The sequence below is a fragment of the Felis catus genome, chromosome B2, assembly GCF_018350175.1.
Source record: "Felis catus isolate Fca126 chromosome B2, F.catus_Fca126_mat1.0, whole genome shotgun sequence".
Classification (NCBI taxonomy): Eukaryota; Metazoa; Chordata; class Mammalia; order Carnivora; family Felidae; genus Felis; species Felis catus.
The window spans coordinates 131,157,818-131,176,198 of record NC_058372.1 but is presented as its reverse complement, the minus strand read 5'-3'; the positions used below and the strand labels follow the sequence as shown (position 1 = coordinate 131,176,198).

Sequence of the window (18,381 nt, the reverse complement as noted above, 5' to 3'; positions counted from 1 at the left end):
CAAGTGAATTAAAATGAAAACATCAAGAGCTATGGAATCTTGATCAGTGATTAAAGAGAAATTTATAGGACTGAACATTAACTTAGGAAAAAAGTTGTATGTCATTGACCTCAGCTGATACCTAATTAAGAAACTAAAAAAAGAAAAGCAAATGAAATACCAAGTCAGGAAAAGACAGAAAATAATAAAGATCAATGCAGGAATCAATTAAAAAGAAAACAAAACCAGTAAAAAGAGACCATGAAATCAAAAGCTGATTATTTGAGATCAGTGGGAAGTTATAATCCTCTAGTCAAACTATTTAGGAAAAAAGAAAAGACACAGATTACTGTCAGTAGGAATCGGGAATGAGAGAGGTAACATCACTATAGAGTCTACAGATCTTTAAAAAATTGTGAAGGAATCTTATGTACAACTTTATGCCAGAAATTTGACAACTTACATATATGAACAAGTGCTTTAGAAGACACAAATTCCCAAAACCAACTCAATAAGAAATAGATAACCTAGATAACCTGCATAGCGCTGTATCTATTCAAGAAATTAATTTTACTGTTAAAAAACTTAACCACAAAGTGAATTCTAGATGACTAGAAGCCCAGGTGACTTCCTTGGTGAATTCTACCAAACATTTAAGGAAGAAATAATATCAAATCCATATAAGCTCTTCTATAATATTAAAAAGGAAAAAATAATTTTCAACTTACTTTGAGGCACCAGTATCCTGATTACAAAACTAGAGACCAGTGTCACTCAAGAACATAGATAGAAAATTCTTTAAAAATGTTTCACAAAGTGAATCTAACAATATATTAAAAAAAAAATAATACTTTATGACAAAGTAGAATTTATTCTGGGAATGCAAGACTGGTTTACTATTTAAAAATTAATTACCGTTCCCTATCAAAGTAACACCAGCATTCTTCACAGAGCTAGAACAAATAATCCTAAAATTTGTATGGAACCAGAAAAGACCCCAAATAGCCAAAGCAATCTTGAAAAAGAAAACCAAAGCAGGAGGCATCACAATCCCAGACTTCAGGCTATACTACAAAGCTGTAATCATCAAGACAGTATGATACTGGCACAAGAACAAACGCTCAGATCAATGGAACAGAATAGAGAAGCTAGAAATGGACCCACAAACGTATAGCCAACTAATCTTTGACAAAGCAGGAAAGAATATCCAATGGAATAAAGACAGTCTCTTCAGCAAGTGGTGCTGGGAAAACTGGACAGCGACATACAGAAGAATGAACCTGGACTACTTTCTTACACCAGACACACAAAAAAAACCTCAAAATGGATGAAAGACCTCAGTGTAAGACAGAAAGCCATCAAAATCCTTGAGAAAGCAGGCAAAACCTCTTTGATCTTGGCCACAGCAACTTCTTACTCAACACGTCTCCGTAAGCAAGGGAAACAAAAGCAAAAATGAACTACTGGGACCTCATCAAAATAAGCTTCTGCACAGCAAAGGAAACAATTAGCAAAACTAAAAGGCAACCGACAGAATGGGAGAAGATATTTGCAAATGACATATCAGATAAAAGGTTAGTATCTAAAATCTATAAAGAACTTATCAAACTCAATACCCAAAAAACAAATAATCCAGTGAACAAATGGGCAAAAGACATGAATAGACACTTCTCCAAGGAAGACATCCAGATGGCCAACTGACACATGAAAAAATGCCTCAACACCACTCATCATCAGGGAAATACAAATCAAATCCACAATGAGATACCACCTTATACCTGTCAGAATGGCTAACATTAACAACTCAGGCAGCAACAGATGTTGGCGAGGATGTGGAGAAAGAGGATCTCTTTTGCATTGTTGGTGGCAATGCAAGCTGGTGCAGCCACTCTGGAAAATAGTATGGAGGTTCCTCAAAAATCTAAAAATAGAACTATCCTATGACCCAGCAGTTGCACTACTAGGCATTTATCCATGGGGTACAGGTGTGCTGTTTCGTAGGGACACATGCACCCCCATGTTTATTGCAGCACTATCAATAATAGCCAAAGTATGGAAGGAGCCCAAATGTCCATCCATGGATGAATGGATAAAGAAGATGTGGTATATCTATACAATGGAGTATTACTCAGCAATCAAAAGGAATGAAATCTTGCCATTTGCAACTACATGGATAGAACTGGAGGGTATTATGCTAAGTGAAATTAGTCAGAGAAAGACAAAAATCATATGACTTTACTCATATGAGGACTTTAAGAGACAAAACAGATGAACATAAGGGAAGGGAGACAAAAATAAAAACAGGGAGGGGGACAAAACAGAAGAGACTCATAAACATGGAGAACAAACTGAGAGTTACTGGAGGGATTGTGGGAGGGGGATGGGCTCAATGGGTAAGGGGCATTAAGGAATCTCCTGAAATCATTGTTTCACTATATGCTAATTAATTTGGATGTAAAATTTTAAAAATTAAAAATAAAATTTTAAAAATTAACATGATTCATGAAATTAACTGAGAAGGAAAAACTTTGTGAGCCCCTCAATAAATGTAGGAAAAGAATTTGATAAAATCCAACATCCATTCCTGAAAAAAACTTTCTGCAACCTAGAAATCAAAGCTAACTTTCTCACTTTGTTAAAAGGCATCTCTGAAAAATCTATAGCTAATGTTATACTTAAAGGTTGAAAACTGAATGTTTTCTAAGATCATGAACAAGTCAAGAATGTTGCATCACCATTTCTGTTCAACACATTACCTGAATTCTCTCCAGTGCTGCAAGACAAAAGAAATAAAAGTTACCAGTTTGAATAGGAAGAGTAAATCAAACTGTCTTTATTTGCTAATATGATTATCCATGTAGGAAAATTACTAGAACTAACAAGTGAATTCTGCAAAGTTGCATTATACAAGATTAGTATATAAAAACTGATTTTATTCCTATATGCTAGGAATGAATAATTAGAAATTACGATGATACTGTTCATAGTAATATCAAAAAAATATGAGGTACTTAAGCATCAGCTTGAAAAGAGATGTGTAAGATGTTTACAAAAGTCAGGAAAACACTGAAAATTACAAACATTGCTGAGAGAAATTAAAGAGCACCTAATTATACTATGTTTGTGGATCAGAAAACTCTTCATTGTTAGGACTAATTCATCCTGAATTGATACATAGTTAATGCATTCAGAATTTTCCAGTCAAAATTTTAACAGGCTCTTTTATAGCAGGTGACAGGATGATTCTGAAATTCACCTAGCCAGAACAACTTTAGAAAAGAAAAAAGTTTGAAGATTTATACTACCTGAGTCAAGACATATTTTAAAACTACAATAATAAAGACAGTGTGACATAGGCATGAAGATAGGCAAGTAGACCAGTGGACCAGAATAGAGTCCAGAAATAGTCCCACTTATTGATGTTCATTTGATTTTTCCACAGAGATGCAAAGGTATTTCAGTGGAGAAAAGTTAATATTTTCAGTAAATGGTGCTGGAACAATTAGATATCCATACTCAAAAAATAAAACTTTAACGTTGCATTGTATAAACAGTTCATAATACAGAAGATATGAAACAAATTAAAAATTCAAACTATATGGGGGCGCCTGGGTGGTGCAGTCGGTTAAGCGTCCGACTTCAGCCAGGTCACGATCTCGCGGTCCGTGAGTTCGAGCCCCACGTCAGGCTCTGGGCTGATGGCTCGGAGCCTGGAGCCTGTTTCCGATTCTGTGTCTCCCTCTCTCTCTGCCCCTCGCCCGTTCATGCTCTGTCTCTCTCTGTCCCAGAAATAAATAAACGTTGAAAAAAAAATTTTTTTTTTAAAAAATTCAAACTATAAAACTTAGAGAAAAACACAAAGGATAAAAAAATTATGACTTGGGATTAGGTAAAGATTGAGGGATGACACCAAAAGCACAATCCATAAAAGAAAACATTGATATATTTATCTTCATCAAAATTAATAAACTCAACTCCTCAAAAAGCATTCTTTTTTTTTTATAAAAAATATTTTTTAATGTTTGTTTATTTTGGAGACAGAGCCAGAGACAGAATCTGAAGTAGGTTGCCGGCTCTGACTGTCAGCACAGAGCCCGACACGGGGCTCGAACCCACGAACCATGAGATCATGACCTTAGCCAAAGTTGGACACTTAATGGACAGAGCCACCCAGGCACCCCACAAAAGGCATTCTTAAGAAAATAAAAAGATAGGGGCTCCTGGGTAGCCCAGTTGGTTAAGCAACCAACTTTGGCTCATGTCATGATCTCATGATTCAGTTCCTGATTTAGAGCCCCACGTTGGGCTCTTTGCTGTCAGCATAGAATCTGCTTCGGATCATCTGTCCCTGTCCCTCTCTTTGCCCCTTCCCCGTGCTTGCTGTCTCTCTCTCAAAAATAAATCAAAATAAGTAAAGATTTAAAAAAAGAAAGAAAGAAAGGAAAGAAAAAGAAAGAAAGAAAAGATAAGGCATTGAATAGAGAAAATATTTGCAAATCACATATCTGAGAAAGGACTTCTTTCTGAATATGAAAAGAACTCTTAAAAAACAATAATAGCAGCCCAATGAAAATAGACAAAATGTTTGAACAGAGACTTCAGTGAATATATAGAGATGCCAAATAAAACATAGGAAAAGGTAGATATTCATCATCATTAGTCATTAGGTACATGCACATTCAAACCACAAGAACACCCCTATATGCCTTTATTAAGATGGCTTAAATTAAACAGATCACATGTTGGCAAGGATGTAGAAACAAGTGGAATTCTCATTCACACAGTGCTCTTGAGAATATAAAATTGTAAAATCAGCGTTCTATTTCAGTTACTCACTAGCCTCATTTCCATGACCTCAGCTTTTATACTAAACTTGCACTAAGCACAGTGCCTCTATCTTTGTGTTGGAAGCATTCATTCTTTGAGAAATTTATTCTAAATTTTTATGGTAATTTTTCTGGCTATCTAAACTAAAGTGTTATTTTTTTGCACCTGTAGTGAATCACTGAATATTCTGTTCAACAGAGTCTATTGTTATTAATCTGTTACTGTATTTGTAATATAAGATTGCATAGTTTTATAGCTTTTATACCATGACGTTTAAGAGCTTTCTTGTAAGTAATGAGAAAATTACTGATGTAAATGTGCCTTTTTACAAAACTACCTTTAAAACCTCTCTTATAGCTTTGGTTTAGATCATTTGATTTTATTCTCTCCAAAACTAAGTAGAATATAGTTCTTAAAATCATACAAGTATTTCATAGTGGTCAGGTACAGTTTTAAGCACTTTTATAATGCAAGATATGTAAATGCTTCTTTAGTTCTACCTTCCTCACAAAAGTCATGTATATAGCTCTTCACTGTTAGAACTAAAAAGGCATATTGGAATAAATTCCAATTCTTTTGACCTTCCCACAAAGATTGCTAATCAGTTAGTCTCTTTGGGTACACAGTCATGGAGAGAATTTACCATTTTTCTTGTTTACCTAGTAAGACCTTAAAGAAATTAGTTGCCCAGAGAAATTTGTTTCTGTCTAATACAAGGAAATGTTCTAAGCCTCTTTGAACTGAGTGGTCTGTCTTTGGTTATTAGTTTTCAGCATAACAGAACCAGCACTAGAAAGTGTCTCTTGTCCTGAATACTTGTGTAGAGTTCAGAAGACTCACAGAAGATGAGTAAAAGTAGCTCTAGACAAGAACTGTGAAAAAGATGGGCCTTCTTACTTGCTATAGTTTTTGCACTCTGAACTTAGGTATATTGTGCAAAGTTTATGGATCTCCGTTTCCTTATCAATAAAATACAGATAGTACCACTCACTTAGCCCCCCTTGAAGTATTAATTCTTAATGTGAAGTGTTGATGTACATTGGAAACTCGATAGAAACATAAATGAAGAGTGGTGTTAGTAACCATGGTAATACGAAGTAACCTCAGATTCTTACCGCTTCTCAACATGTTCATATGCAGATTTTTATTATCAATAACTAATAACAGGAAAAAGCATTATTACATATTTCTTATAAGTTGTACAAATATAGTACATGCAACTTTATGTACAAATCTTCTCTCAAGGACATTGCCTGAGAAATAATTTAGCTAGCAGTGTTTGCAAATCTGGATTTTCTCAAATTATTAATCATCACCATCATTGTCATTGCCCTTTCAATTACTAAGTGTGCCTGTGATTCTAGTTTTCTGGAATCAATCTAAAATCTTAAACGATCAGTCCTTTAAAATGCGTAGTGAAAGAGTATCAGGCAGCGTTTTTGTTTTATTTTGTGTTTTTTAATTGAACCATAGTTGAAACACAATGTAACATTAGTTTCAGGTGTATAACATAGTAATAGGACGGCTCTATATGTTATGCTGTGACCATCACAAGTGTAGCTACCATCTGTCACCATACGACTTTTTAATAGAAAAAAATTTTTTTCAAAAAATTTAACTTTCCTTTATTTCAGCTTAGAAGTAATTAGGCAAAAATTGGGAAATTATGTGTCCTACCTAATAATATTCTGTCACAGTCCCAAATTATTTGAGTGGGATAATTGTGACTAAAATCTACAGAATACTTGAGTGTCACAGATAAATACATAGGCCTCTTCTTAGAGATATGTGAGTAATCAATGTACTATTTATTTTTTTTTTAATTTTTTTTTCAACGTTTTTTATTTATTTTTGGGACAGAGAGAGACAGAGCATGAACGGGCGAGGGGCAGAGAGAGAGGGAGACACAGAATCGGAAACAGGCTCCAGGCTCCGAGCCATCAGCCCAGAGCCTGACGTGGGGCTCGAACTCACGGACCGCGAGATCGTGACCTGGCTGAAGTCGGACGCTTAACCGACTGCGCCACCCAGGCGCCCCTCAGTGTACTATTTAAAATATTTTCAAGTCTTTAAAATCTAGCATCATATCTGAGAAATGATCATTATCTATAAGCATTTTGTATTATACCTAACACCTTTAAGTATATATTGTTTTATCCTCATTATTGCCCAGTGATTAAAGTATTATTCCCATTTCACATAAGAAAACTGGTATTCAGAAGGCTTAGGTGGTTTCTCAAGATTATGGGTAAATCAGAGAATTTGCCCTGAATCTTTTGACTAAAAATTAATTTTTTATTATACTATGTCTGCTTGTTTATCAAATGGACATTTTAAACCTCAATATTATGCTATCTACAGTAAGTTGAAGCTCTTCATCAAAGATTTCTAAAGTCACTAGGGGCGCCTGGGTGGCGCAGTCGGTTAAGCGTCCGACTTCAGCCAGGTCACGACCTCGCGGTCCGTGAGTTCGAGCCCCACGTCAGGCTCTGGGCTGATGGCTCGGAGCCTGGAGCCTGTTTCCGATTCTGTGTCTCCCTCTCTCTCTGCCCCTCCCCCGTTCATGCTCTGTCTCTCTCTGTCCCAAAAAAAATAAATAAACGAAAAAAAAAAAAAAAGATTTCTAAAGTCACTAATATATTACTTGCAGATTATCACAATAATAAAAATAAATTTCGTTTTCCCATCTTGATTCTAAAACTGCAATCATCATTTTGTTCTATTTTTTTATGACTCCAGCTCAGAGAGTGAATGGATTTCTTCCCTTGGCCTCTTTTCTAGTTTCCTTTTCAGATTTATTACCTTCTTTTCCCTGCTATGAAGTTATGTGTGGTAGAGGATTGTAAAAGGAATGATTCATCTGATTGTTTCTAAGCACTTATATGTAGCACTCTGGAAGGCTCAGTGTGCAGTGGGCTGTGAGGCAAAATACCAAGCTGAGGCCTAATGGGAGGTGTCTTACTGCTCTTTTCCAAAAGCTTCGACTGCATTCCCATTAGAGTTCTTTGTCTTTCTGTGCATGAAAACTTGGTTGATTAAGAGAAATTCTTATCAGAAAGTGCATTAATAAAGGTTATGTCCATTCTTAATTTAATTGTAATTAGTAATTACATTTACTACTTGTAGTTTCCGTGGCTTAATAGTAGTATATTAACCATTTTTGGAGGTAACATTACATATTTGACTTAGAGATTTAATATTTTCCAATATAGAAATCAGACAGTGGAGATCTGACTTCTAAAAGAAATCTGAAATTAACTGCAAATTTGAGGGATTTGCTTATATTATATACAAATATGTATGATATACAGGGCATATTCTAAGGCCCTCACTGATCATGCTATTAAAAACGTGTTATTCCAACTTTGTACATTATGTTTTCTGGACATATTTTTTGGAGAAAATTAGCTTGGCAAGTATCAAATTCAGTACTATTTAGTTTACTTAGAAAGGTTAGTGCCATCAAGTGGCAAAGAATGGGTATTTCTAAATTTGGTTTAAACTTGTATAACTTCTTGAACGTGCATATTTTTGGGTCTTTCCTAGAAAGCATTTTTTTTTTTAAGTTTATTTATTTTGAGACAGAGAGAGAGGGAGAGAGAGAATCCCAACCAGGCTCTGCACTGCCAGCACAGAGCCCATTGTGGGGCTTGAACTCATGAACCATGAGATCATGACCCAAGCTGAAACCAAGAGCAGACACTTATTGACTGAGCCACTCAGGAGCCCGAAAGCATATATTTTTTTAATGAACATTTTAAAAAGTATTATAGCGAATAGTTAAAATTCAACTGCTTGTATTATAGGCTAGCCACCTTTAAAAAGTATAGTAATTAAGAAAGAATTGTTAAGTGAATTATTCTTTATAAATAATAGTATAAATGCTAATAGAATCTTTTGCAGTCTTTTGAAAAGCTTCACAAGAATCTTCAAAACTAAAAAGAGAGAGCTTCTTGTGTGAAGATAATTGAGTGTTACTCCTACATTAAAATGTGATAGTAATTTTGCAAAAATAATATTCTCCTTTATCAAAGTCAATAGAAATTGACTGTAAAATACTGTGAAATGTATGCTTTAGAAAACCTTGTATTTGGTAGCTTGTAAAACTAAATATAAAGCAATGGTATAAAAGCAAATGTCTTGCACAACAATGTGAATGTACCTAATGCCACTAAACTGCATACTTAAAAATGGTTGATACGGTAAGTTTTATGTTAGGAATATTTTATCATAATAAGTATATATATTTATGTATATAATCAGATTTAACAAAAAGAGAACCAACATAATTTATATATATAATATAAATATAATATGAAATATATAAATATAGTATTTGTATATAATAATTTATATATATATATAAAAATATCTTACTGTGGCTGTGAACAAAGTCCTAAATCCATGATATTAATAAAACTAGTTTGAAGTGAAAAGAATGTATGTGATGATTATGAAAAAAGTTTTCTCAGCAAACAAAAGCAAAATCCTCTTTTTTTTTTTTTGTATCTTGTGATTTTCCTGTTAGATTTTTATTTTAATTACATTTCTCAATAATCAGTTTTGAGGTTTTCCTCAGGCAGCAAATAGGATAAGTTCTATTATTCAAGCCATTTAAAATGTTTCCTGTCTCCTTTTATTGAAGCATCAGAAAATTTTTACTGAAAGAACCAGATAATAAATATTTTAGGCTAGGGACGCCTGGGTGGCTCAGTCAGTTGAGCGTCGGACTTCGGCCCAAGTCATGATCTCACGGTTCTTGGGTTCAAGCCCCACATCAGGCTCTGTGCTGACAGTTTAGAGCCTGGAGCCTGCTTTGGATTCTGTGTCTCCCTCTCTCTGTGTCCCTCCCATGCTCATTCTCTGTCCCTCTCTGTCTCTGAAAAATAAATAAACATTAAAAAAAATTTAATAAAAAAAAATCTTTTAGGCTTTGAGCCAGAAGGTCTGTTGCAACCTCTCAGCTCTACTGGTGTAATGCAAACGCTGCTATGCTGCTACGGACTGTACATAAACAAATGAGCATGACTGAGTTCCGATACCCTACAAAAATGCAGAGGGTTAGATATGACCCATGGGCCTGTACTTTACTTGATACTTTTAAGTTACTTTATTTGAGTGAGTTGCTAGTTATGAATAATAATTTAAAAAATCATTAATTTCAGACTGATTGAGATTCATGTGACCAGAAATGGAAAGAATCCCTAAGTTTTGGAAATGTGGTTTTTCATTGCAAATCATTTGGCCACCAAGAAGAACAATACCTATTAAGAAGAATATATGATTTATCTGAGAATTATGTGTAGGTTGATTATAGTGTTTTGAATATTTATAAATTTATCCTTAATTTCAAACATCAAAATGACTACTAATTGGCACCCTTTAACTTTAGTAAGAGGAAAATCATTTGTCTAAGTGGAAAGTTAATTTAGTTTGTTTTTCAGTATAATTTTAAAACATAAATATATCTGATTGGTGTTCTCTGCAATGGAGTGAACAAGAGCAGGTATCGTCAGCTTTTTTATTGGGACGTTCATATAAAGTGAAGTTTCTTTTCTTTAAAAAGTAGTGAGTTTTAATCATTGTTACATTTCTATAGTAGATCTTTTCAGATACTAGATAACCAGATCGCATTGGGAGCGAAATAGATGACTTTCTTGTGCTTTAAATCACCTTAATTCATCAGGTGAGTATGCCGTGGCAGCAGAACTGTACAGAGAAGTGTTGCGTTCATCTGAGGAACACAAAGGAAAACTCAAAACCGATTCACTCCAAGTGAGTAAAAACTAAACAATTTCAAGTATATCATCCATTTGTTTTTTACAAAATAATTTTTCGGAACATTTAAGAAGATAAAGGGTAACAAAATGGATGGACTGAGCCATAATCTCTGAGGATGAAGTTTTGGATTCAGTGCTTTCAACAATAAGCACTCAAGGTGATTTGTAGATAGATGAAAGTTTGCAAATCACTACTATTCCATACATTCAGGCCATTATTGGCACAAGGCTGACTAGATAAATCTAACCTACGTTAGAAAAACAGGTTAAAGTATTTGTGCTTAAAAGAACGGGGTGAGGTTTATCACTTTTGCATATAAATGTTAACACAGTGGCATAGTTTTGACTGAAAGAAGAAAAATGCTGTAAACTAAGCAGTGGAACTTAGTGATAAAACCTTCCCACTGATCTTCTGATTTAATTTTTAGAGGTTTTTTAGGAAGAGTTGAATATTTGAATTTCAACATTTATTTCAATTTTGAATCTCTTCCCTTTCTTAGTTCTGTCCAGTGGGTCATATAGACAAGGCTCTCTGGCTAAATGGTAAATAAGGACTACTTTTATTAGTCTTAGTAAGTTTAGATTTGAGCCCCTAATGGGACTTCTTTATCATTCAGAATCTAGACCTTGGGACCCACATGTTCACCTGTGCCTCAGTGAGTATTAGGAAGAGTTTGGGGGGAAAGAGGAGAAAATTAAATACAAGCCTTCTGTATGGATAAGGATTATAGAATTCAGACCTTGGGTCAGAAGCAAACGTGTTTGCCTCGTGGAAGAAGGAAGAAGTACAAAGATAACATGCTCCTGAATAAAGGAAATAAAAGTAGAAAAGTGGGCAAGAAGACAGTTAAGTCCAGTGTGCCTGATGGTTCAAGAGTGAAGAGTAATCAATCAGCCTGTTTCTTCCTTTTGGTCTTAATAATCCCATCTACTGGTAAACCGTGGCCCACTGAATGTTTTGCTCTATTCAGTCAGATTAGCCACTCTGCTCCCTTGGGATAAAATGTGGAAGGGGGTGGAAAGAGGTATTCTTCCCAGTCCACTCCTCCACCTTGTTCAGGAAGCAGTAGAAGTCCTCTTCCACAGACACACACACAGAAGAGGAGTTGCTACCACTTTGTTTCCATAATGTTATTTACAGGTTTGTTGTCGCTACTAAATCGGATAGTGTTGCTGATTGTATTATTCATGTGGCCATGCTGAAAAGACCTAAGACATTTGAAGTGACTCTTCAGAGATGAACTCTACAAAGATCTCTACCATGGCCTGTAATCTGTAGCTAGACAAAATAAACCTTTATAGTCTTGAATCACTGGCACCAAGTCAGATGTTACCAGGACTCTTTCTGATAATTCTTTAGCCCTTAGCTGTCTTCCCAAGTAAAGAGTCAAGTTAACAGATAGAAATTACTTTCACTTTATTTCTTCTCACAGCCCTTGCTTGACTCCAGGGGGAGCCTTTAACCAGCTGCAAACTCAGTATCATAGTGAGAAGCCTGGTTTATACTAAATACAGAGATAAAAGATACAGTTTTCTCCTTCTTCCAATAGTCTTTACCTCCAGCTTCTCCCCTTTCCAGCCCTTCAGTTCAACAGATCTAGGTCACAGCTGTGTTTTGCTATGGATTTCATTATGATAATATCATAATATAATTGGTAGGTTCATGCAGACTCATTTCCCAGAAGAGGAGTCAAGTCTGCGCAGTCAGCCTTTCTACTTTACTGGACTTACTTGGCATAATCATACGTAGTTCCATATGTAGACATATGCACGTATAATAGAAGACATGTACCTGTATCAGACATCCTGCTAAATGCATAGATATATTTCATAAGACTGCATATTTTTAAATGAAGAAAATTTATGCCATTATGAATTAAGACCTTTACTATGAAACTGATTTTGGTTTTCTCTGAGGAAGTTGGTGCTCAAATTGTGTTAGAGGAAAAGTTTTCAGTGATCTGATCTTAATGTGTTAGTAATCTATATGCTGTATGAATAGTGGATTCGCCCTTTAGAGTCCACTGCCCTGGCTCTCAAAATTACTGCCTTTTGTGTGTTTGTAGAGACTTCATGCTACCCATAACTTGATGGAATTGTTGGTAGCCAAGCACCCAGGAATACCTCCTACCTTACGAGATGGCAGACTTGAAGAAGAGGTAATTAATTTTTTATTCAGTCTATAAAAGAATTTTTTTCAGACTTTATCCATCTCAACATTTATCCATCTCATGTAATGTTAATAATCCATCTCATTAACATTTCCTAGGGCATACCACATCTAAATAAAAGTAATGATATTTTTTTTCTGCTGCTTTTATGTTCCAAAGTTTGCCTCGGTTGGTAGAGAATTGCATAGCGATTTTGGATGGTAGACAGTTGCAGCACTCCATATTATGTTGTTTCTCTTGTAATCCACTTGCAGTTATATGGTAACTGCTTTTGTAGATATGGTTGTTGGTAGCCAGCAGCACATGGAAAGAAAAAGGGAAGGAAGGAAAGGAAGGAAGACCTTGTTGATCTCGTGACAGATCTGCAAAAGATGTGGTTTAGTAAAAATAAAAAGCTTTGCACTTCCTCCACCTTTCTGTGTATTACCTAGGCGTAAATAAATTCAATCTTTCGGTGGTGTTTCTTGTGTCCTCTCAAAGAAGTTACTTCTGTAGTGAGTCTTGCTTCATTGGAAAGAATGGTACAAATTATTTCACTGTAAATTGTTAATGAGCCTGATATGCTAGTGGCCCCATGGATTTTTACCTTTTTAAAAGTCAGAGATAGCAAAGCTAAAATCAAAAGAGTAGTAGATACTTTTGAAATGAATTGAACCTGTAAGTGGGACCTTTTTTATTTGAATTAAAATACAAAGTGAGATTGTAGAAGTGTGTACAGGCCTTTCTTGATGTTAGATGGCAATCTAAGTGTTGGAGATTTTGGAGTGAAATCTTCTTCCCTGTGCAGGCGTCTCACCTTACATACATCAGGTATTCTTTGCTTAAATGCCTTCAGCGACAGGAAGCTCTGGGAGGCCATCGAGTCTGTTGGTAGATAGCTGTGATGATCAAATAATTATAGCCAAGGAATTTTAACAGAAATTAATTGGAAGGTTGTGACAGGAGCAAGAAAAATGCATCATGAGAGAAGGAAGAAGAAAAGTGTATCGCACTGTATAGATATATTTCCAAGGAGACCATAGTATCAGTTTTGCCTGACTCCTATAGAATGTGAAACCACAGATCCAAGAAATTATCTACTTCAACCTCCAGCTCTTGCAAATGAAATAACAGAAGCCCAGGGAAGTGGCTAATCCAAAGACATGTATCTGTTCAGTTGAATCTCATGAAATTGCCATCTTTGTAAGTCCAAGGGTCTAGTGTTGACAACTTCACATGGCTCAACCCACTTCTAAGTGGAAACATTAGGATTTCCTGTTCAGTAGTCTTTCTGGTTTTCCTCCCACTATCCCATATCACCTTTGATCCCCTCTCTTTATTCATAAAGTAGTTTCAAGAACCAGTTAAATATTTCAGTTAAATGGAAGAGAGTAGAGAACTGTATAAGTTTCCTAGTGGGAATTAATAAGGACAAAATTTTTCATTATTTCCTTTGCTTGCAAGTAATGTGATCCTTCTTACCTGGGAAAGTTGAAAGGGAAAGAATTTTTAAATCCTTTTGTATTAGTCAGCTAGGGATGCCTTAACAAAATACCACAGGCTAGGTGGCTTAAACAAGAAGAATTTATTTCTCACACTTGTGGAGGCTGTGAGTCCAAGACCAAAGTATCAGCAGCAGTGGTTTCTCCTGAGGCCCCTCTCCTCAGCTTGCAGATGGCTGCCTTCATTTGTGTCCTCACATGACATATCCTGTGTGTGCTTGCATCCTTGATGTCTCTCCTTTTTTTTTTTTTTCTTTTTTCTTAAGGACACTAGTCATATTGGATTAGGACTCTACCTTTATGATCTCATTTAACTACATTTACTAATTTAATTACCTCCTTAAAGGGCCCTATCTTCAATTTGGGGGTTAAGGCTTCACCGTATGGTTTTTGAGGGAACACAGTTCAGTCCACAACGCCTATGTTACTGTATATTCTCAAGTGTTATTTCTAAGCTGAAGTAATTCCAAGAAATTGAAATAAGTAAGTCAGACAAATTCTAACATGTTGTTTTGTCTCATTTTGAACTACTACTGTTCTTCCCATCCCCCCCCCCTTCTTTTTTTTTCTGGTTAAAAACTTAGATAGAAATTTGGGAAGCAGACCTTGGGATTTCTTAAATTTTGTGACTTACAGGTAGATGTGATCTCTTTCATATATATCCTAGGAATTACTAGCATGGTTTTTATGTCCTTGACAGCATACTTGGAAGTTTTGTGCTTAAACTGTGTTAAGTAACTTTACATATATAAAATAACCACATTGTTCTTGCAGCATTATACTGAATTCTTTTCTAGGCCTGGAATGAAAGTTTATATTTGCTTCCTGTTTCAACACAGGCCAAACAGCTGCGAGAGCATTACATGAGCAAGTGTAACACGGAAGTTGCAGAAGCACAGCAAGCTGTGCAGCCGGTGCAGCAGACCGTGCGGGAGCTGCAGAGAAAGGTGCGTCCCCACAAGGACTCCCCTTACCTGTGCTTGTCTCCGGGAGCATTTCGGGTTGCGTCTTGCTTTGGAGAAGAACTTGAACTTTCTTACTCATCTTGGAATTCTTAGCACCTAGGATGATGCCTATCCCATAATAAACATATATTTGCTGTTAGCAGTGTTTGTTGATTGAGCAGATGGGTAGATAAATCACCCATTTGGAAGTTGTTCTCTTTCATTTTTTTTTTAAGTTCTGATGGGTTTTCTCTTATCTGGTGAGATAAGTTGTCTTTTCAAGAAAGTAAAGACTTGCCTCACCTCCTTCTGATCTTAGTGTGTATATTTACAAAATCTTTTCTTTTAAGATGTCAGAACATTAGAAACATGGGTATTTTTCTTATGGAACACGTGCCATTTGTCATTTCTAAATTTTTTTTTATGAAATCAGTAGCAAGCCTGAAGAGGAGGCTACACAGAACACACAGTCTTTTTTATTCTAACCAGTTACTCCACATTTTATTCTTCCTAGTGCATTAATTATTTAGTATTCAGGCATATAATTTTGCCAGTTATCAGAGTATTATGGAGTAGAATCTAGTTCAGTTGGTTGAGGATTAGCAGGATGTCTTTATTATGCTGAGAAAGAGACCTGCCACCTTTTCAAATATATACAGTGAATACTGAGTTTTCATTTTGATAATGTATTTTGTTAGCACAACTTTGTTACACAAGTATATATACAGTAAATTCTCATTTATCCACAGTAGTCAGGAGACAGGTGGGTATTCTCTTTATGTATGCAAAGGTAGTACACACCCATTATATATAGAGTATACAGTCTATATATGTTTCCTTATAATTCCTTGGAAAGTAGCATGCTGTTGTTTCCTTTGATTTTTTTCACAGCACCTTTCCCAGTGACAGAAACATAGTGAGTAATGGGATGCCTGGGTGGCTCAGTCAGTTAAGCGTCCGACTTGGGTTCAGGTCATGATCTCATGGCTTGTGAGTGCAAGCCCCACATCAGGCTCTTTGCTAACAGCTCAGAGCCTGGAGCCTGCTTCAGATTCTGTGTCCCTCTCGCTCTTGCTCTTGCTCTCTGCCCCTCCCCCACTAGTGCTCTGTCTCTGTCTTTCCAAAATAAATAACCAAAACCAAAACATAGTACTGAAAAAACATGAACTGATCAGCTGTTGTCTTTTTTACAGATTTATTCAAATTCTCCTTGGTGGCTGAATGTGATCCACAGAGCAATAGAATTCTCTATTGACGAGGAACTTGTTCAGCGAGTGCGAAATGAAATAACCAGCCACTACAAGCAACAAACTGGGAAGCTTTCTATGTCAGAGAAGTAAGGAAATAGTACAGAATAGAATAACTTTATGAGTAGTGACCCCAAATATTCAGATCATTTGATGTTAAGAGGTGCAATTAAATATCAGAACATACTGTGGTTACGAACATCTGGATTTTACATATTGTTAAGAGTAGATTTCAAACTAAAACATTAGATATAAGTCTGAAAAAGGAAACCTGTTTTCTATATATGACTCATCTTAAAATATTCCCTTTTTAATGCTTTTTTTTTTTAATATACTTAAAGTATATTCTTTGTATCTTCATTGGACACACCCAAAGCCAACTCTAAGCAAAGTCTTGAAATAGACTTTGTTTTGGAGAATTGAGGTAAGGCATTCATGCTTCCACTGTGTAACTCAGCCCCACAGACTAATAACCATCATAGCACCACAGGGGCCCAGGTTTTGTGTTCTAGAGTTTCCTGCGGTCTCCCCCATCTTTCTCTCTTCTCATCAACGCTCACCATTCTTCAGAGTCTTTGTAGGTAAGTTGCATTATTGCTCTTGATGTAGAAATGGTGAATAATTCTTTCCAAAGACCAAAGTTTTTTTTTTTTTCAAAAATGATTCAGTGGTTTAACCCAAAGGAATGTCAGTCTGATGTGAGGAATTGAGATGTTGTGGCAGGACTGTTGATTCTAGGGAGGGGACAGAGAGAGGATCTTTTATTGCTTCTCAGATCATATCCCAGTATAAGGTCAGCCTTGGGATTAGTGTTAGTTTTCAGCATAAGAATATCTTTAAAACGTTTTAAAGTGTTTTCTTTCACTCTTTTAAAAGCCCTTCCAAATGCCTACTACATTTTCCATGTTCCATTACTAATTCAGAGGTACAGTCATCCTCTTTTTCACCATACAGAACTTGACGGCTTCATTTCTGAGATATATGCAGGACATTATACTCTTCACTGCACTTCGTTTTTCTCTCTTAAACCCAAGAGTCACCATTCCAGGATAAGTTGTCATTTAAGTTGTGATTCATTTTATCCAGTTTTAGAGCTATATACTAATGTGTTCTGCCAGCGTTGTGGAATTAGCTGATAAGAAAATATTAAAATTATTTTGAAGGTTTTTTTCTTAAATCACATAGAAACTATTTAAATGTTGCAAATTCCTGTATATGTGAACGTAGTCCTGTTAAAAGTAGGTCCCAGGGCTATAATGGGACCTATAGGTAATGTAAAACATACCATTTATTACACATTTTTCTCAGAAACATTAGACGTCAATAGAAAGTAAGAAAACACTTCCAAATGTATAACTTATGCTGTATGCTAACTATACTGGAAATAAAATTTAAAAATTTTTAAATGTATAACTTACATTACCTCTAGGTGAGTTAATGTTTTCTATATTAAATATACATTCAAAGATTATTTTAGCACTGCTGCTGTGTTTTGCAGTGAGATCAGAGTCTCAGAGTCGAATTATTTTTTTTTTTTTTAATTTTTTTTCAACGTTTTTTATTTATTTTTGGGACAGAGAGAGACAGAGCATGAACAGGGGAGGGGCAGAGAGAGAGGGAGACACAGAATCGGAAACAGGCTCCAAGCTCCGAGCCATCAGCCCAGAGCCTGACGCGGGGCTCGAACTCACGGACCACGAGATCGTGACCTGGCTGAAGTCGGACGCTTAACCGACTGCGCCACCCAGGCGCCCCTCAGAGTCAAATTATTCATGTTTGCTTCTTAACACTTCTTAGGAAAGGAAAATTTTAGTGATTAAGAGCACAGGTGGATTCTTGAGTCAGGGTGCCTGTGTTCATATCCCAACTCCCCCACGTACTAGCTCTGTGACCTTGGGAAAGTTATTGAAGCTCTTTGTGCCTTATTTTCCTCATCTATAAAACCACACAGC

At 35.9% G+C, this 18,381-nt stretch overlaps 1 protein-coding gene across 5 annotated transcripts in view; it reads left to right on the top strand.

Moving 5' to 3' along the window:
• SHPRH (SNF2 histone linker PHD RING helicase) overlaps positions 1 to 18,381 on the top strand; it is a 97,218-nt gene that overhangs the window by 33,541 nt on the left and 45,296 nt on the right. For all 5 annotated transcript variants that reach the window (XM_019831355.3, XM_006932081.5, XM_019831356.3 and 2 more), the window contains 4 exons: positions 10,493 to 10,581; positions 12,653 to 12,745; positions 15,078 to 15,185; positions 16,376 to 16,518. In XM_019831355.3, coding sequence (XP_019686914.2) covers positions 10,493 to 10,581; positions 12,653 to 12,745; positions 15,078 to 15,185; positions 16,376 to 16,518 — 433 coding nt within the window. The remainder of the gene's footprint in view (positions 1 to 10,492; positions 10,582 to 12,652; positions 12,746 to 15,077; positions 15,186 to 16,375; positions 16,519 to 18,381) is intronic.